Source organism: Gambusia affinis, linkage group LG03 (assembly GCF_019740435.1).
Source record: "Gambusia affinis linkage group LG03, SWU_Gaff_1.0, whole genome shotgun sequence".
Lineage (NCBI taxonomy): Eukaryota > Metazoa > Chordata > Actinopteri > Cyprinodontiformes > Poeciliidae > Gambusia > Gambusia affinis.
In genome coordinates this window covers 15886373-15906865 of record NC_057870.1, presented here as the reverse complement: position 1 = coordinate 15906865, position 20493 = coordinate 15886373, and the positions used below count along the sequence as shown (strand labels likewise).

Genomic DNA, 20493 nt, shown 5'->3' with positions numbered 1-20493 from the left:
CATGTTTTGTTGTCCTGTACAAAATATTCTGTTGAGAGAAGGAAATTAATTAGTCGGTTACAAGAAAATAAATTACAGTTAAATTTACAAGATATTTTAGAAAAAATTTCTACTTCTAAAGATATAAGTTATTTAATTAATTATCTCAAGAAAACAAAATTGATAGAAAAGATATAAGTTTTTTTTTTTGTTTGAGGGGGGTGTTTAAAGTTAGCGTCCCGATCCACACTCCATTCCAGTAGATGGCGGTAATGCACATCTAAAAGTTGCTTGCCAACCGCCATAAAAAAGAAGAAGAAGAAGAAGAAGAAGAAGAAGACGGTCAACCCCTGGGTCCTGCTGCTTACGTTTCGGTGTAACTCCTTGCGCATGTCTGACAACACGTGCAGCAGCGACACAGCTTCCATCTGTTAGCTTGTTATTTGTTTCCGTAAATAAGATTTTCTTCCAGTGCTGTGAAGCGACAGCTCGTCTGTAAATGGGGGGTCTTCAGAAGAAAAAGGTAAGCGTTTCTGCCAGACTCAGCGTTTCTGCCAGACTCAGTAACGCTAAAATAAACAACTATCGGGGAAGCTAGCTAGCAGGGCTAGCTAAAGTTTGTTTTCAGAATCACAAACCGTCGACTAGTCTGAGTTGTATACGAACGTAAAGTTTCTCTTGAGTCTGATCATGAGCATACGGATTAAATTAGTTAAATATTACTTTATATTGTCTTGTAGTATGAGCGGGGCTCTGCCACCAACTACATCACCAGGAACAGAGCACGAAAGAAGCTCATGCTGAGCCTCCCTGACTTCAGGTATGTGATTTCCAACATGTTCTTCAACACTCTGTGGCGGAGTCCAGCAGTGACACGATCCCTTCTGTTTTTAATGTTACACACCACTTAATTGTATTAGTTTAATAAAAAGGTGAAAATGTCAGAGTTGCAACTGTCTATTGTGAGCTCTACAACTTATTACGTTTAGTTAAATCGCATTGAGATACGTACTCCAGTGCTGAACAGAGACTTATTTTAAAAAAGACATTGTGAATTCTGGTTCACACAATAAACTGACTGAAATCATCAAATAAATAGAAGTCAGTTGACATTGATAAATTCAACAACCATCCACTAGTGGTACATTTCAGATGTGCATGTAGAGTTTATAAGCCTCTCTAAAAATATATTTTAAAAATCTTTCCCACTGAATTTTAGGCGGCTGTGCATTCTTAAAGGAATTTATCCACATGAGCCAAAACACAAGAAGAAGGTGAACAAAGGCTCCACTGCTCCAAGGACCTTCTACCTGCTTAAAGACATCCGGTTTCTACTGCATGAGCCAATTGTGTCCAAGTTCAGAGAGTACAAGGTATTTAAATGAAGTTCAAGTTTTCAACAAGGCTCAAGCTAAAAATCTGAAGTATTTAATAATGTTTAATTATCTGTCATTAATTTAATTTTTGTAACAGTATTTATCAAGAAAATAATACTTCACATTTCAAAACATTTTTTATGTTCTACTTGTCTTTGTGAGTCTGACATGAGGTAGTGTCTGATGATTATTTAACAGTAGTTTTCTGTAATTGTATTGAGGTGAAACCCCCTCACAAAACAGCAAATTTACTCAGTTTTTTTCCCCCAACAGATCTTTGTGCGTAAACTAAGGAGGGCTTATGGAAAAACAGAGTGGTCTGCTGTTGAAAGACTGAAAGAGAACAAGCCAGCCTACAAATTGGACCACATTGTAAAAGAAAGGTAGGAAAGTTATTTTCTGTACTTGTCATGGAGGGGATAAAGCAGGTGAGATCTGGGGGGTCAGTTTTAAGGAAAAGGACAAAAAAAGATGGCTTATAAAAGTTTAAGCAAAACGGAAAACTGTTATTCTGTATAGACTGGAGAGGTATGAGCCATCCACCATGCTTCACTTTTGCTTGCAGGGGCTCAGTTTTGAACTGCTGTGTTTCAATTTGTAAACAGTCTGCATTCAGCTGAAGGTATAAAAGGTTGTTGCATCAATTTAGAGGACATTTCGCCATATTTCTGCTCCCCATTCTCTGTCTTATACATACTCTGCCTTATTTATGTAAATAAATAATTCTTCCAAGTAGATCAGTTCCAATTAATCTTCCAAGACATTGTCTCTGGTCCTCAACTTTGGCTTCATTCTTTTATGCTGCTTTAAAACGTCATGATTGACGCATCATTAAACCCTGCCTGTTTTGAGATCTTTGTCTGGACCAATCTATATTTTATTTAAGTAGACAAATATAAATTATGTATTTATAGTCATGAAAACAGTATTTTCCAAACCTGCAAAATATGTTTTCATTGTGCTATTTTTCTTGAAAGTTAAACAATCTGCACCTCCATGTGCACATATTTTTCATATGACATGTTACTTATATTATTTTACAGTTACTACATTTTATATATATTAGCAAACTTGGGCCCTGAATAACTAACTCTAGTCAGCAGATGGCAGAGTTGTGCAGTTTCTAGGTCCTCTTTAATTATGAGCAACAATTTTAAAGGTGTTTGCAATTTTATGTTTTAGTCATGGAAATCTTTTAGTGATAGTTCCAGATACCATTCAGTTTTGATCAAAATCTGTCTGCTGTAAAGCTAAAGACACAAACTGTTCAATTTTCTTACTGTTAGTGTAAGAATCCAGATCTGCAAAAGAAGAGCTTCATAAAGTTTGGGATGTTGTAGCCAGAACCTGGGAGAAATCTGTGGACTCACTTAAGAAGTTCTGTTAACAAGACTTGTTCCAACAAGCTGAGTGATTTGGAGAAGTTTTGAGAGGCATAGCTGAGAGATATTTACAGTTCAAGATAATTGTCACCTTCTAGAGAACACTGCATGCTGAAATGTAAGCACAAGATGCTTCAAATGTGTTGTTTAAGGATGTGTACACTTGCACTACCAGGTTTTTGAACTTTTACTCCCTTTCCAAAAATTGGGATTTCAGTTGGATTGGATTGTATCCAATTAAAACATGAAATGATTTTTGATTTAAGTATTTTTTTTTACATCCTCCTACTCTAGTATTTTGACAGGTGTGCACGTCTGAGATCCACTGTCTACAGCAGTAGTGTCCAAAGTGGGTCCTCGAGGGCCAGCATCCTACGTGTTTTAGTTCTCTCCCTAGTTTAACGCACCTGGATCTAATGACGGCTCATCAGAAGGCCTAAGAAGAACATTGACATGCTGAGAAGGTTGTTACTGCCACCAGGGAGAGAACTAAAACATGCAGGATGCCGGCCCTCGAAGACCGACTTTGGGCACCTCTGGTCTCCAGCAAGTGCATTTAGCTTATTACTGGTTTTACTGTTTTTTGGCAGGTACCCCACCTTTATCGACGCCCTACGTGACATCGACGACGCCCTCTGCATGTGTTTTTTGTTCTCCACATTTGCCCGAACGGGAAAATGTCATGTGCAGACAATCCAACTGTGCAGGCGCCTCACTGTGGAGTGGATGAACTACGTGATTGTGTCTCGTTCGCTCAGAAAGGTGACAGTTTTTCCTGCAGACCAAATGGAGGGAGGGGGACGGGGGGGTGTTATGGTTTTTTAAATATTTATTAAACATTATCTAAACGCTTTGCTTTTATTCTTCATAGGTTTTCCTCTCCATCAAGGGAATATATTACCAAGCTGAGGTCATGGGACAGCTCATTACATGGCTGGTGCCATATCAGTTCTCCCATGATGTAAGTGCAGTTAGCTGCTTGCAGCCAACAGGGGTTATGCTAATAAGCAGTTACGGCATTATTGTGGGATTAAAATGAAGGTTGGCACATCTTTGTCAGCGTGACATGCTGAGTCATCAAACATTGCAAGAAAACAACAATTAGCTTCATCATGGTCCCATCCTGTTCAGCTGCTGCAGTTATACACCTTCTAATTGAGTTCAATTAGAAGGTGTGTCCAAACTTTTGGTCTGTACTGTATGTAGATGGCATCGGTTTCTCCTCTTTGGCGTTGTATGTTTGCGTAGTTCGCTTAAGTCAGCCCATCCGTGAATTCAATTTAAAAGTACTACCTGGGCAACAAAAAGCTTCACTATTATGTTACTGTTGCGTAACTTCAACCCTGAAAATAGTCTTGTAAAGCTTGTGCTAACGGGTGAAAAAAGTTGTCATTTCCTATAACCTGTTTATAAGGATGTTTAAAACGGTCGCAACATGACCCATTCTGGCTGTCTGAGCAAATTCACCCAGAAAGTGAACTAAAAGAAGTCTTTCATAAAACTGAGTTGTTGTACAACCCAAAAGCAGGTTTCTACTGCAGTAATTATGAAAGCGTGTTCCTGTAAACACAGAAAGAAAGTTTTACGTTTCATGGGAGGTGTCGTTTCCAGATTCAAATTAAAACAGGATTGTGACAATATCTTGAATAAAAACTGAATATTTAAGGGGTCCACTTTGTCAAAGTGGATACATGTATGTATTTAGTTAAAAACTCTTATCAATGCTTCTAATAAAGTACCCTGAAAGATGCTTCTGTATGTATAGATACAACAAATGTCTCATATGAGTGAGATATTGTGAATTAGTTTGAACTTTTGGTTTTTAACTCTAAACGTGAAGCTAAAGGTTTTTGTTCTTTCAGCACCCAACAGATGTTGACTACCGAGTCATGGCAACTTTCACAGAGTTGTACACAACTCTCCTGGGGTTTGTCAACTTCAGACTCTACCAGTCTCTCAACTTGGTGTACCCTCCAAAGGTATCTGCCTCTAAAAGCTTTAAGGGAGTTCTACAGCACCTATAATTCAAATAATGCAACTATTTGGCCAGTATGAACTCTGTAAACACTTCCTCCCTCCTTGCAGCTGGATAGTAAAGCAGAATCAGAGCTCAAAGAAGACGATGACGAGGACTATGCCATGAATTCAGAGAGCTACACTGAGGTAAGCTCATCTTCTTTAAACTGTCTAAAGTTTTCAGTCGTCACCAGATCAGTTATTCATTGTTTATAATTTTTTTTAAAATCTGAGAAACTTTATGCTTGCAAACAGCACTCACTCTCCTAGACCCATCTGTGGTTGTCGAAGCATGAACTCCTTAGCTTCCCCGTCTTATCAGCTTTGAATTGTTTGTTTCCTTGATGCTCATGTTTTTTGTTAGTTTTCTTAGGTTAAATTGCAAATGTATCAGTAGTTACGATGAACTGATTTTATGTCTAATCCTCTCTGCAGAAACTTTCAGCTCTTAGTTCCAGCCTGGCACGTGTTGTTTCCTCAGAGGAGGAGGATGCTAAACTTGATGAGTTTCCTGATGAAGGGGTAAGAATACAAAACACCAAAATACTTTTGGTTGTTAGAGAGATGGTAAAAACAAACGTCTTTCATGGAAATATCAAATCATGGACACGCCATTAGGAAGTAATTAATCTCGGAGGTGGAAGGTGACATTTTTTCAGTGGAGGATTGACACCTCTTGGAGATGCAGTGCCTCACTAGGGATTTACAGCTTTATGTTGGGTTGCTATAAACAGGAGTTCTCACTTGAGAAGCTCGTTTTACCCAAATGATTTGAAGTGATCAACCAGTGGGTTTTGCTTCACCACAGGGACTTTCCATGAACTGGCAAAACTTTTTTAGGAACGATAAAATACCGCATGTAGTTCACCAACCCAGGAGTAATCCGGTCTAGAGCCTCTGCTGTGCCTTCTAACGTCCCACAAAACAATGTTGGGCAATAAAAAATAAAAGCTTGCAGTGCCTTGCAGTTATGTGCCCAGGTCTTGAAATTTTGAGCTTGCAGCTGCAGACTTTGTATTTTTTGATATTTTAAGGCCATTGACCCACTCAAAGTGGAATGATTTTGATAGATTTTACATTTTTATATAAATAAAATCTGAAAAGTTGAGTATGGATCTTTATTTTTTGCCAACTTGTTTCTGCGTAGTGACTCATGGTCTGTCGAGCCCCAGGTTGTTTCTCTGTAAGAGTAAATCTGGACTCTTCGGATCACAGGACCTTCTTCTATTGCTCCTGCGTCTAATTTGTTTTTTCGCAAATTAAAACCTTTTCTTCCTGAGTTTCTTTTGCATTTTCTTGTAAAAATAGTTGATTCTCCTGCTGTTTTTTTTTTTTTTTTTTTTTTTTTTTACCACCGCATCAATCAAAGATGGTTGTTTCCCACTTTCCTTCCAGTTCACAAGGCAGTAGACCGCTTTTAATTCAAGTTTAGGAGTTTCAACAATCATAAACTCTCCTTTGACCAATGGAGGCCATCATGTTTTCCATCTTTAAATAATTCAACAAAGCACTGCATAGTTTAGTGAAATTGTTTGTTTTACATGTATGATGTGTAGTGGAGTTGAGATTCCATTGTTTTGGTCTGTTGTAGATCTTTTGCACACATGGTTGGTGTGTTAGTTCAGGATAATCAGAACAAAGATGTTATTTTTACATCGCGAGCCACATAAGGTAATTTTATTGATATAGCACATTTTCAGCAAGAAGGCAATTCAAAGTGCTTTACGTGAATTAGAAGGAAATACAACAAAACAGCAAACCAAAGGAAAGAGCAAAAGAAGAAAAAAGACAACATAAAGGTATAACCCCATGTTTAGGAATATGTAGTCCGTGATTTAAAAACTAGTAGGGGTTTCTCTGGGTTCTTGTTCTGATAATGTTGATCTAAGCCAGTGCTTCTCAATTCCAGTCCTCAGGCCCCCCTGCTCTGCATGTTTTAGATGTACCTTTACTCCAGAGCAGCTGATTCAAATAATTGCGTGACCATCAAGTGCTGCAGAAGCCTGTTAATCACCCACATATTCAATCCAGGTGTGTGGCAGAAGGGAAACACCTAAAACATGCAGGGCAGGGGGGCCTGAGGACTGGAATTGAGAAACACTGATCTAAAGTAATGAGTATTTTCTCTAAATGAGCTAAAAGGAGTTTCTCTGGATTCTAAGTTTGTTCTAATTCCTGAATATACAAACTAGATGCTCCTGTTCTAAGCATAAACACTTCATAATTTATAGGCTAGAAGGAGTTTCTCTGGATAAAATAGACTAAATATTAGAATAGAATAGAAGTACTTTATTCATCCCAGCAGGGAAATTACTTTGCAGTTGCAGCATTGGTCTAAAATAATAAAAGTTTAGGTTCTCCATGTTTGATTCTCCAAAGTAGATGGTCCTAAATGTTCTAAGGTAATGACTTGATTCTCCAGAGGAGTTTCTCTGGATTCCAAGTTTGTTCTTATTCCTGAAGTATATAAACTAAATGTTCTTGTTCTGGAAGTAGAACAGGAGCTCTGATGAAACTTCCTACTGATTCAGGCTCCTCTGATCATAAAATTTTAATCAATAATTGTTACAAAAAACAATAGCTAACGATTCATTCTTTTTTGTTACATTACTATTAAAATATAACTAGTTATTCAGATGTAATAAGTAATAAATATAGGTAGAAAAACTTAACTTTAAGTCTATTAAACAGAAATGTAGAAATGTCTCACAGAAAGAAAATTGGAAGCCGTTTCCCTCCATGTCTCTTTTACGGATTATTGAAGGCGTCGTAAATAATAATGATGAGAACCGTTCTTTCTTCAGGAGGACATGGAGAAGATGGAAGCCAGGGAGAAGGAGCAGAAACTGTTGGAAACCCAGAAAAAGATATTTGAGGGGCTCAAATTCTTCATCAACAGAGAAGTGCCCAGAGAGTCGCTGGCGTTTGTCATCAGGTGATAAAGACACGACGTTGCTAAAGCCACAGGATATTAAAGCCAACAACGAACATCTGTTTCTGTTGAAATGCTGCTAACTCAAAGTATTTTGTGTTTGAAAAGCGCCGTTTGAGCGTTTTGTCAGAATTTAAATGTTGGTGTTTCCAGGTGTTTCGGTGGTCAGGTGTCCTGGGATAAATCTGTTTGCATTGGAAGCACATATGATGTCACGGATGAGACTATCACACATCAGATTGTTGACAGACCTAATGTGGACAAACAGTACATGAACAGGTAAAGGAAACATTTGTTTCGTCACTTCCGAGCTTCTGTTGCCCTTTAAAGCATCAAAAACATCTGATTATTACCAATAAATCATTCACTTATTTCACAGTAGCTCCATCTGCACCTTTAAAGCTCTTCTTTTTCAATTTTGTCCTATGCTTTTAACTTTCAAGACTGAATTAAAAACTTCTCAGCAAAGAGACTTTTTATATTTTAATTGTTTCTGCTGCTGTTCTAGGTACTACATCCAGCCCCAGTGGGTGTACGACTGTGTCAATGCTAAAATGGGCCTCCCTGTGGAGGACTACTTTCTTGGAGTGACTCTGCCTCCTCACCTGTCTCCATTTGTGGAAGAGAAGGAAGGAGACTACGTTCCCCCAGAGAAGCTGAAGATAATGGCCTTACAGCGAGGAGAAAAACCTGGTATGGACCAGGCTTCTTTCACAATTCTGTTTTGATGGAGTTAGATGGCAGTGGCCTCTACTCAGTTGGACTCTAACATTTATGCTGCAGAAACATTTAAAGCAAAACTATCTCCAGAGGTTTTGTTTTTCCTTTGCTGCCTCTTCCCTCCACTCAAAGTGAAGTGACCTCAGAGGAACCCTGAGCCTTCACGGTGGGCCTCTTGCACTGAACATTTCTGGTCATTTAATCTCTCTTGCTTTATTACCTTTCTGTCTCAGTCAAGTCTGCTTTAATATCCGGTGTGACTTGGAAAATTTATTCTGAGACGTACTTCATAAAGGACTGGTTACTGGTTGTAAACACGGCACAAGAAAAACAGCCTTTATTGAGCTACAGTTGCCTGAAAAGATGCAGCGGAGTGCTAACCTTCAGTTATTCTGTAGTTTCACTGTATTTGTCAGAAGATTTTAAGCGAAGATGGAAAACTTTCCCCAAATGCCCTTATTTGAAACCCAAAAAGCAGCTATGTTTCCTACCTAATAAGGATTATTTGTTAGAATTATTTATTATGGTAAAAATGCATATCCTCAATCAGCAGACTTGTTTACTTTATTGGTGGTATTCAAATGATTTATTGTGGAGAATGTTGTACTCCTGATTTCAAATTGTAGAAACTGTAGGATTTAAAAAAATAGAATTGTTACTTTTGGAAGTTTTCATTTACCTTTGTACGTGATGATATTTGTTTGATTCAGAAAAACTGCAGGATTGTTTAACAGCAGTTTTGTCCAAAGTGTGGCCCGGAGGCCATTTGTGGCCCCTGCACTGACTTTGTGTGGCACTCTGATCCATTTTTGGCCCTTTGTCACAGGGGGCACAATGTTTTTATTTTTAAAACGTCCCTTCAAAAACATCCAAACCATCCCTCAAACCAGTAAACTAATTTTAACGTGAGATGTTGCTGTTAAATACGGACTGAAAACAGCCTCTTGTTAAAAAGTACATATGTTTTTTTTTCCTGGCATAGGTCAACAAGATGAGGAAGAGGAAGAAGAGGAAGAAGATGAAAATGAAGAGGAGGAGGACGACGAAGAGGATGAAGATGAGGCCGAAGAGAAGAACCTCAAAAAAATGGAGGAGCAAAGATCTCAGGGGAAGGTAAGAAATATCTGTTTTCCCTTCTGTTTTGTTTTTTTTTCCCCTCAGAAAACTTTTTGGGATTCTCTGACGTGTTCCTCTCTCTGCCTTTTAGTCTCTACAAGTTAAAGTGACGCCTGGAAAAGTGAAGGTAGAAAATCCCGCTCGCTTGGAGCAGGAGGAGAAGGCAGAGGAAAAACGTCTCGCCATCATGATGATGAAGAAAAAGGAGAAGTACCTGTATGACAAGATCATGTTTGGAAAAAAGAGAAAAGTCAGAGAGGTGAGTTTTAGTGTACTTTTCTTCTCCATAGTTCAAATTCTCCAGTTGATATGACTATTTAGCTTTGTGAAAAAGAAACATTGTTCTGCTTGTTATCTCTGTGTACCTTACTGTTAAAACTGAGTTTTTATCTAGCAATGTCTCACCGCACTATCTGACTGCTGTTCATGTCACACCCATGACTCCTAGAGTTCACGACCCTGAAATTCTTGTAAAGCCGGTGTTTTCTTTTTTTCATTAACACAAATCAATCTCCTCTCACAGGGGAACAAGCTTGCTGCCAAGAGGAAAGCACATGACGATGCTGAGAAAGCCAAGAAGAAAAAAGCAAGAAAATAACTCCTTAGATGATTTTCGTCTGAATCTGACTTTATGTATAAGACTTTATGAATTAGTGGGGCGAGTTGGCATCTCATAAAACCTGAAGCTGCATCTGTGAGTTCTCTGCATGAAGTACATGCAACCTCTGTGTGTGGTTGCATTGGCCTCATGTTTATACAGAAATCAAGGATGCTCCATATGCTGACTGTAATTATTGATTTAAAGCCAATTGTTGTCAACTTTGAGTTTTCCTACTCTACATTGTAAAACATTTGCCACATTTTAATGTCTGTTTGAAATGATTTTCATTTTAAATTAAAATCTTATTCAACTTCTAACAGATCTGCTTATTTTACAACTGTAATTTATTTATTTTTCTTTCATTATCTGGTGGCAACCATTTCACATCCTGGTTTCAATGCATGTTTATTTCTACTTGGGAATTTTTTATTGTTATAATATAAAAACGACAGACCCTTCAGTCACGACCTGCAAGCTGCAGATTGTGTGTCTGAGTTATTTGAAACGCGATAAGGTGGAAAATAATTAGATAGTGGAGTTCAAGCAGAGAGGTCATCCATTCTTTAGAAAAACCGACATCTAATCCTTATTTAAGAACAAAGGAAAGCATAAAAGAAACTGGAAATGGGGTCATCCCAGTTATTTATTATTGTACGTTGAACAAAAATGGGGAAATAAGAAGATGAAAACTGAAAACTATTTTAGTGAATCAAATATTTTAAAGACTGCCAGTAGTTATAAGAAAGCAAAAGGTTTTTATTTACCAATTAGAACTAAAACAATTATAATGACGTAAAGTCACACAATAGGCTATAGGTGCCACGAACTTCTAATTGGTGAAGAAAATGTGACGTGAAGAGAAACTGCATCGTTTTCTGGACTGATGAAACCTTTATTGGTAGTTTTGAATTTAGTCTGACAGAGGAGCCACAAACGTTGAAAACAATAATATAAGGTGCTTCTCAAAAAATACTTGAGGTGTATTCTTCTCAAACCACAAATTATGGGATCAGAATAAGTAGATTGAAATGCCTTAGTGTTTTGTTGTCTTAGACTTTAAGAGGAGATGCTATTAAACTGGGTTTTCCCAATAAGACAGTGAACCTAATACACCACAAAGCAAGAAACATTTTGGCTCTAAAATGACAAGATAAACTTTATGAAGTGAACCCAATAGAAAACCTTTGGGTTTAATATAAAATATGTTGTTTTTGAGCCAAACCCCAGAACTCCAGAGGATCTGTGAAGGGAAATTCAATATAATCCTGAGCTGGAAAATCGGTCCATCTCCAGAAGATGTTAGGTTCCAGGCAACACAAGAGAGAAGCAGCTCATAGAAACACGGGTAATACATTTAAATATTAGTTCAGTGAAAAAATTAACTACTGTTTATTACCTAGGATCCAACTGAATATGTAATAGTCTTGTAAACATGCATGATTGTATTGGCTTAATTATCAGGGTGCCTTGAGACAACAGTTATGAGTTGCTGTTTGTAGATGAATAGATTCAAAGGACAGGTCCCCAAGTCTTCAAGAATATTTTAAAATATTTTTGCAGTTTGTGTTTTTCAATTTTAAAAAAATGCAGATGCTGCTGTTTTGTTGACCCGACTAATTAATTTTCTTTCTCTCTGTCTGTTGAATGATGACAAATTAACACGTTTTTATATCATTATCTGCATTGGAATAGGTTGTGTAGTGTTCCCAGTTGATTTGGCTGGATGGATTTAAAAGCTACTAAAATGTTAAGCTTTACTCACTTTTTTTTTTAACACAATGATGTTATTCTGGATACAACTGTGTGGAAAACAAAAGATGAATAGGCACTTGTTTTGTGATGAAATGGCCAGAATTTTTTTTAAATTTATAGAACTTTTTCAAAATAATCTGAAAAAGTGTGTGTAGGATCCCTCTACTAAGTGATTATTTATGAAGATAAGCCATCAGTTTACGGTCTTGCTCCCTGCCTCCTACTGCTGGACACAGATGTTGAGAAGATGCAATAAATCACAGGAGTTCCCACTAGCCTGAGGTCACTGTGCTGCTGTGGAACTCATTCATTGATTGGTCTACGCCAGCAGCAGTGGGTGCCGATGACAAACAGGGATCATTCCTTCCACCCTCTGATGAGCAGCTCTGATCTTGTGGGGAGTGGGCCCATCACACTCCACTCTCCCCAGCTTCCTAACGCTGCTTACGCCCAGCTCCGCATTCCACGCATGCCCACCCTGTTGGAGTCTCGACCTGACACTTGGTGGGGGTGCCTGAAGGCAGAGGCATTCCCAGTGGAACAAACGCAGCAGTGTTGTGCTCCGGCTTGACGAATGTGGGATAGACCGAGTCTGTGTTCTACAGACCCGAGCTTCAGTAAACGGGAGATGGAGTTGGGGTGTACTGCACTGGGTGAGGCATTGTGGCAGCATATTGCTACATCCTGCCATGCAGAGCCAAAGAGACTTGTCAGCCACAGTGGAATGCTCATTTTGTCCTCTACTGAAATACTGTTGTCTTACATAAGAAATATTAGGAACAGCATTACATAAAACATGCTTCATGCCTTTTGCCCATCACCAATAACACCTTGCCTTGGAAAAGTATTTGCACCCCAAACATCCAGCTTTTCTTTTTTTTTTTTTTAAAGAGTGTTTTATTTTTCAAGTTGTATGTACAAGACAATTTTCAGATTTTCAAATTGTGAATTTTATTTCTTTTTTTAAATGTATGTTTTTCCTTTTCAGGAAGGGGTAGGCAACTCCAGGCCTCGAGGGCCCGGTCTCCTGCAACCTTTAGATGTATCTCTACTTCAACACACCTGAGTCAAATAATGAGGTCATGAGCAGGACTCTGGAGAACTTGATTGCACCTGGGACAGGGGTGGGCTCTCCTGGTCCTCGAGGGCCGGTGTCCTGCAACTCTTAGACGTCTCCCTGATCCAACACACCTGAATCCAACAGCTGAGTCACCTCCCGAGTGCAGTCAGGTTCTCCAGAGTCCTGCTAATTACCTCATTATTTGACTCACGTGTGTTGAAGTAGAGATACATCTAATAGTTGCAGGAGACCGGCCCTCCAGCGCCGTCATCCTGCAACCAGTTCTCCCCCTGGTTTAACGCACCTGGATCAAATAATGGCTCATTAGAAGGCCTAAGAAGAACGTTGACATGCTGAAAAGGTTGTTGCTACCACCAGGGAGAGAACTAAAACACGCAGGATGACGGCCCTCGAGGACTGACTTTGGGCACCCCTTGTCTATGTCATACAATCTTAAAATACTTTGTTTTTAAAATGTGAAGTAGTTCATTGGACATGAAAACTTGTATCAGCTAAAATGTTTCAGGAAAGTATTGACTTCCTAACAGGATTAAACAGCAGGCACTTGCAGTTGCAGGTAGGATTTCAGCTTCTAACATTACGAAAAGGGAAGTGTTTGTTCATATAATTTGTTGGTCTGTTGTGCAAAATGTAGAAGCCATACTGTGTTTATTCATTCTACCACATGCAGAGCTCCAGCTTGCTAAATAAGCATTTCAGACAATAGACAGTGCCGTTTTGATCAGCTGGAACAATTAGCGCCTTTGTGCTTTGGATTTCTGCATTTGTCCTTTCTATGCCTTTTTCCACCCCTCCTGTCAACATGCAGCTCAGACTTCAGTGTCCACACTCAATAGCCCTCTGTGTGTGAACACAGAATAGGGGCCATATACGGCCTCTCTCCTCCCTCTCCTTCTCCTGCTCTCCCTCCCTGCCCTCCTTCTTTTATTTTCATGCTCACCGACTTGTTCATGTCCCCTGACAGAGAGACTTTGACGTCACGGGTGGCTACATGAGCCTCCCTGCTGTGCTTCATTCAGCAGGATCAGTTTTGGAATTGAAAGTGAAGGGAGGAGGCAGCACAGGTCGGAGGCATCAGGTGTGCACGCAGAGTGACTGGGGAGAAAGAGGAGAGGCGGCACAGCAAATAGATGAATGGGAGCTGCGGCATCGGATCTGTGATGAGAAGATCAGAGGAGTCGGAATGAGCCTGTTAAGATCAGACACACGAGGAGCCTCAATAAGGAGATCGACTTCCACGAATCTTCTGGAAATGGGTGGAGAACATGATGGAGTAGGACAACATTGAAGAATGCTCTGTCTTGTGCACTTGTTTCTCTTTGGGTAAATGCATGAAGGTAAGAAGTTCCTCTCGTGTTTTGAGATGTATATTTGTTCTAAATGGATTTTTATTTTATTTTATTTATTTATTTATTTTAAAGCTGAAGTTTTGGGTAATTTGTAAAAAGACTGCAATATTGCTGATAATTTACAGCCTATTCAGACGTGTAATTCCACAGAAAATGGTTGTGATTTCTGTCAAGTTCAATCTTTTCCTAAAATATTTAAACACCACACAAATAGGAGAAAGACAAAGAGAGTTTTAGATTTACTTGCGACAAGGAGAACGGACAGGATCGTGCTTCAGTTACAACCTCCCACCGTTCTGAAGCACTTTCTACTTTCTAAAGAAATTTTAATCTTGGCCTACTTTTATTTCTGTACACCTAGACAAAGTAGACATATCCCCACTTAACATTTAATTTCCCTTTGGGATTAAGAAAATAGTTTTGAATGTGAATTTTTGAATTAAATTTCACTGTATTTAAATATTAATGTTTACATATTCCTTCTATAAAAATACTTAAAAAAACAGAAGTATGTAATTTCTTGGGATTTTTTTTTTTTTTTTAAACAGACCCAAAGTGCTGATCAAAGTCTTTTAGTATTAAGTGTGAATGAATGGCATATTTTTACTTAATAATTATCTTTTTTTGTCTTGTCAGAAATGCTTCAAACTTGGAATCACTCACTGGTTATCCTCACCAGCACTGGGTTAGATTGGTAGAGTAGTTCTAACTCTGGACAAAGTTTCTCACTTTATAGAAACACATGGTTTAAACCCGGATCGAGATTAAATCTCAATGTAGCAACCTCCATTGCTTGAATAACAATTAAAGAAAAAATAAATAATTGCTATCAACTTTTAACAATAGTATAGTAAGTATTATGGTAAGCATGGCAGCAACAGTTTTCTTTTAAAACCAGCTGATTTTTAAAACAGAAAAAAATAATTTATGATAAGAATGTTCTGTAGATCTTAAGTCAAAAACCCAGATTTTTTTGCTGTTCAAACAAACACCATTATGAAGACCGACAGTTCCCCTCCCACCTTTATTAAGAAATTCTCTAGGGAAGGAAAACTTCTCAACAATTTACACAAACTTCAATGAATTCAAATCAATTAATTTCAATTTTAAAAATACTTTATTGATTCTTAAATTGAATGTTATAGTAAATTATATTATTCAGGGTTCTTTAAAGAGTTGTAGAGTCTGATGGCCATAGATAGGAAGGATCTCTTATCTGTCCAGCTAATTTGAAGAATGCTCTGTTTTGTGCATGTTTTTTATTTATTTATTTATTTCATGTTAAATGCTTCTTTGATTTAAAGAGTTAGTCGTTATCAGACACCCACATTTTTAGGATCTAGGAGTATGTATGAAATGTTAAACTTGTGCTGTGCCACTTTGATAAACAAGTTTCCCAGATTCAGCTGTGACAAAGCAACATTTCATTTTCCACAACAGTAAATAACTGGCCAAAGTTATTTTATTTGCGCATAATGTTACTATAATAGGTTTCAAAATTCACTTCACCTCAATGAAATAAAATAAAATTCAGTGTCAGTTTTTGCTTTTAAGACATTAACCAAACGGTAGAGATTTATTTTGTGATCTATCCAGAAAAACATCTAAACGGTATTAACACCTTAACAAACATAAAAATTGCAACGACTAAATACAGATAACCCATTCTGGTACAACGGTTTTTAACATAGAATAAAGCCCTCCCATATCAGTAATGTATTCTCTGTGTTGAGGTAGCATTGGGTTATCTAAAGTTGTACATCTTCAGATGTTCTCTGCTGAGTCGGCAGGTAGCTCATCTTACTTCAGTCTGCAGGAGAGAACATATATCATTTTCCACAGTAGTGCATTATTTATTCTTTAACGGGGAACACAAGGCTCTACACTTCAGGTCACAAGAACCATAATTTTTATTTATTTTTTGCTAACCACCGAGTTAAAGCCTGCAGCCAGTGTCACCTCATATAATTTGGCTACCCACGTCATCAGCAGAAAGATGCCTCGTTACGTGAAACTGCTTGAGCCCCACAAGGACAGCTATATTGAAATGTAAAGTGCAAGTTCATGTCCCAGATGTCGGCTCATGTTCCCCTCCAGCTTCAGTTACAATCTGTGGCGATACTCCAGTCCACAAAAAGATTATTGTGTGCAGAGCTGTTATTTACAATATGAATGATTTGTTGCTTTTTATTATACTTATTTCTAAACCTTAACCAGCCACTCAGTCAAGCTCTGAAAGCTAGAAATGAATTATTCTTTCTGTAATAGCAATGTATTGTAATTGCATTGCTATTCTTTTTCTAGTCGGTCAAGTTTCTGTCTCGGGACGTTAGGAAACCAGAGAACCGAGATTGTAATCTATGTGAAGTCACTTTCTAATTAAATCCCTGGGGAATGATCTGAGTTAATTATTTAAAGTGTCGTCATTGTGTTCTCTAGCCTTATCTCCTATTAGCAGTAACCACTTAAAAACAGTAACGAGTCTGAAGTCCAAGCTTTTTGCAAAGTGAGAATATAATAAAACACAGCTTAATGGGTTATGAAAATGACAAAACTGTGTTCTGTGTCTTTAAGGTAGACTTTGAACTTGCTGGACCATGGCTGGCAAGCAAGGGAGACAATGGAGGTCCATGTGCAAAGGCCTCATCCTGGGAACACTTCTAACCAGCTGTATGATCCTGCTTTACTGTCTCCCCATCCAACAAGCCCACTTCAACCCACCAGAGTAAGACTTGCAGTGCTCGAGTCTCAGTTTTTAGGAAAACATTGTCTAAAATCAAAACTATTTTTTCCTGTAACACAAGATGATGTGTGAAATATTTAACTACAATCCAATGAGTTGAGCATTCCCTCACAGTTTCCTGAATTTTATTGTCCTCTTTATTTTTATTCATTGTCCACAAAATAATCTTGACTATTTTCATATAAATCATCAATTTTTAATAAGTTTAAAATGCATCTGTATAGAATAATTTATGTAGATTCTAAATCAATTTATGTTTGCAATATATATTTTGGCAGTAGAGTGAACGTTTTCCACATTTTACCATGTTACAACCTTGTAATTGAATCTAGTTTGACTGTATTCAGTTTGAAAGACTTGCACAAAAAGAGCCACATAATTGTGAAGTAGGAGGAAAATAATACATTCATTATTAAGTATGCTAGTATTTGTATTCAGATCCTTTATGCTGTTGGATCTAAATGAAATCCACTGCAACTGGTTGTCACCTAAATAGTGTCACCTGCATGTAGTTTAATTTCAGTATAAAGCTGCAGTCTATGAAGGCCTCTGATGTTTGTAGGAGAACAAATATAACACATCAGACATGTTGGGGATAAATTTGTGGAAAAGTTAAAAGCAGATTTGTGCAACAAAACAAATATTCTGCTGTTCAATTCTCTACAAAAGGAATAGAGGAAGGCACAACTGCAAATATAACCAGAACCAGTTGAACTCTGAACTCACACACCATATCCATGGGAAAACATGACGGTGACAGCGACATGCTGTGGTGGGAAGTTTCTTCAGAAAGAACTGGAAAGCTATTCAAAATTGAAGGAAAGATGGAGGGAGCTAAATACGGAGAATTATATGAAGGAGACCTGTTTAAGGTTGCCAATGATTTGAGATTTGGATGGAGGTTTAATTCCAGAAGAAAACATTGTATAAAATGTTTTAAACAATGTTGGGCTTTGGATCAGCCCAATCAATGGCCATTATTAGCAGTTCAGAATAATGATCCTACATCTGACAAGAGTTTAAAATATAGTCAGCATCAATGTTTTAATCCTAATCTGACTGAATTTGAGCTCTTTTAAAAGGATTTCAGCCTCCACAAACTGTTAGAGACATAATACATTACCACAGCTGCTTTATATTGACAGCCATATTGGTCAGTCACATAATATAAATGACACTGAAGCTTTTGTTTGTAGCAAAATATCTAAAGATTCAGTGGGCATGCATAGTTTTGTAAAGCACAGCAATCATTACTTTTTCCAAATATCTCCTCCTTACAGCCTTTTCATGTTTTCTATCTGCAGGGTCCCAGTGCCTTATTCCTGTGCCCATCGTCCATCCCATCTTCACCCTAAAACATCCTCCAACATGTCCCAAAAAAACTCCAGCCAGTCATGCTCTCCTAAAGTGGACATAATGTTCATGAAAACACACAAAACGGCCAGCAGCACTTTCCTCAACATCCTATTCCGTTTTGGAGAGAAACACCATCTTCAGTTTGCATTTCCCAACAGCAGGAATGACTTCTTTTATCCATCCCTTTTCCAACGTTCCCAGGTCAAAGACTACAAACCTGGAATGTGCTTCAACATCATCTGTAATCACATGCGGTTCAATGCTCCAGAATTGGCTAAACTACTTCCTTTAGACACATCCTACATCACCATTCTGAGAGACCCGGCAGAACTTTTTGAGTCATCATTCCACTATTTTGGCCGGGTAGTGCCTTTTACCTGGACGATACCAGGTGACGACAAGCTGACGGAGTTCCTGCTTGACCCCCACAGCTACTTTGATCCAGAGGGCTTTAATTCCTTCTACCTCAAGAACCTGCTGTTCTTTGACTTTGGACTTGACAACACTCTGGAGCTGGAGAATCCACAGGTAGACGAGGGAATCAGATTAATCTCGGAGCGCTTCCATCTGGTCATGTTGGTGGAACACTTTGAGGAATCGCTGATCCTGCTCAAAGATGCTCTATGCTGGGAGCTGGACGACTTGCTCTTCTTCAAGCTCAATGCCCGCAAGGGGTCCACTGTGTCTAAACTTACCCCTGAGCTGAGGGCCAGGGCTCTTGAGTGGAATGCCATTGACTGGAAGCTATACCAGGACTTCAACCAAACATTTTGGAAGAAGGTAGATGCCTATGGACGGCAGCGTATGGCCAAAGACGTGGCAGAACTTCGGAAAAGAAACAAAGAGATGGCATCAATATGCATTGAGGGAGGCCAGGCCGTAGAAGCCGGCAGCATCCAGGAGACAGACATGCAGCCCTGGCAGCCAATAGGAGAGAAGTCTATCATGGGCTATAACCTAAAGAAGAATGTGGGCAAAACGCATCGGAAGTTGTGTCGCAAGATGTTGATGCCAGAGATTCAGTACCTGACAGAACTGGGGGTGAACCTGTGGATCACCAAGCTGTGGGGCCATGTTCGAAACATCCTTAACTGGTGACCTAGCTTCTGAGCATGAAGCCAGGTCACCAATTAAAAGAAGAAGAAGAAAAGTATATCAGAGTACAGTTGGCAGATGTCACAGTCTACACCAAACACACTCTGTAAGAACAGCAGAAACTTTGTAGTGTTCAGCTTTGAAACACTGAAAGGGAGTGGATATGTTCACAACGAACTAAGTAGCCTCTGATAAAATCAGAATTGTTGCCATACCAACTAAATTTTTACAGGAGCATAGAACAGTTTATAATATTAACTTATGAATATCAAACTGTCTTCCTTGATGAAAATGTTTAACTTGTATAAAAGGGTTTTGAATGAAGGGTAAAAATATGGTGTGAAAACAGTGAATGTACAAGTATTAAATCTGACACTGCTGCATTTAAAAGGTAAAACTGGCCAAACATTAAACAGAAAAAAATCTAACAAAAACATTCTTACAAAAATATCAGGAACATTGTAAGAGATGAATAACATCTTACTATAGAAATAGCTCTCTGCAGAGCTATTAAATTGTAATAAATATGTATAATAATGATGGTTACCTTTTAAGAGTAGCACTTGAAAGGCCTAAAAACAGGGTGATTGTATAATTCATGGTATTAAAAACGCATCGAATACCTGTTATTTTGATATCTATTGAATAATATGAGGAAGATCATCACATTAATCAAAAAGGAAGTAAAGCTCTATGCAATCAAAACAATAATTTTTTTTGTGTGTGTCTTTAATGGTACTTAAGATTTCTGCTACGTATTGGTTCTTGAGGATCTTTTCTCTTTCTAACGTCTGAAGGTTAGGTCTTAAGCAGCAAGTTCTTCTATAAGTTGTGTTGTCAGGATTTTTAGGTAAACGATTATATCTGTGTATTATAAATTGTGAGAAGTAAATATATAATTTCTCTGCTGTCCTTTGATGGTGAATAACTGTGTTAAACATGATCTGCATCCCTGATTGTATGCAGCCTTGCTGTCATAACCTGCAGTGGCAGAA

The 20493-nt window shown here is 38.3% G+C and overlaps 2 protein-coding genes across 7 annotated transcripts; both read left to right on the top strand.

The window, feature by feature from the left end:
• The first annotated feature begins 317 nt into the window (after nt 1–317).
• pes (pescadillo) lies at nt 318–10582 on the top strand. The gene is made up of 15 exons (XM_044111337.1): nt 318–502; nt 720–799; nt 1199–1352; nt 1629–1738; nt 3328–3499; nt 3609–3698; nt 4600–4716; nt 4823–4900; nt 5189–5275; nt 7558–7688; nt 7839–7964; nt 8194–8378; nt 9388–9518; nt 9613–9780; nt 10045–10582. Exons 1-15 carry the CDS (start codon nt 479–481, stop codon nt 10117–10119), a joined length of 1728 nt encoding a protein of 575 aa, XP_043967272.1. The 5' UTR covers nt 318–478; the 3' UTR covers nt 10120–10582.
• Nucleotides 10583–13298: 2716 nt separating this feature from the next.
• Nucleotides 13299–20209, top strand: gal3st1a (galactose-3-O-sulfotransferase 1a). 6 transcript variants are annotated; one of them, XM_044111744.1, is made up of 4 exons: nt 13299–13511; nt 13920–14292; nt 16883–17029; nt 18352–20209. In XM_044111744.1, exons 3-4 carry the CDS (start codon nt 16902–16904, stop codon nt 19499–19501), a joined length of 1278 nt encoding a protein of 425 aa, XP_043967679.1. In that variant the 5' UTR covers nt 13299–13511; nt 13920–14292; nt 16883–16901; the 3' UTR covers nt 19502–20209. The 6 variants fall into 6 exon arrangements, with proteins under 6 accessions (XP_043967679.1, XP_043967676.1, XP_043967680.1 ...); XM_044111741.1 differs by having other exon boundaries at nt 16879–17029; XM_044111745.1 differs by having other exon boundaries at nt 13302–13511; nt 13975–14292.
• Nucleotides 20210–20493: the final 284 nt, after the last annotated feature.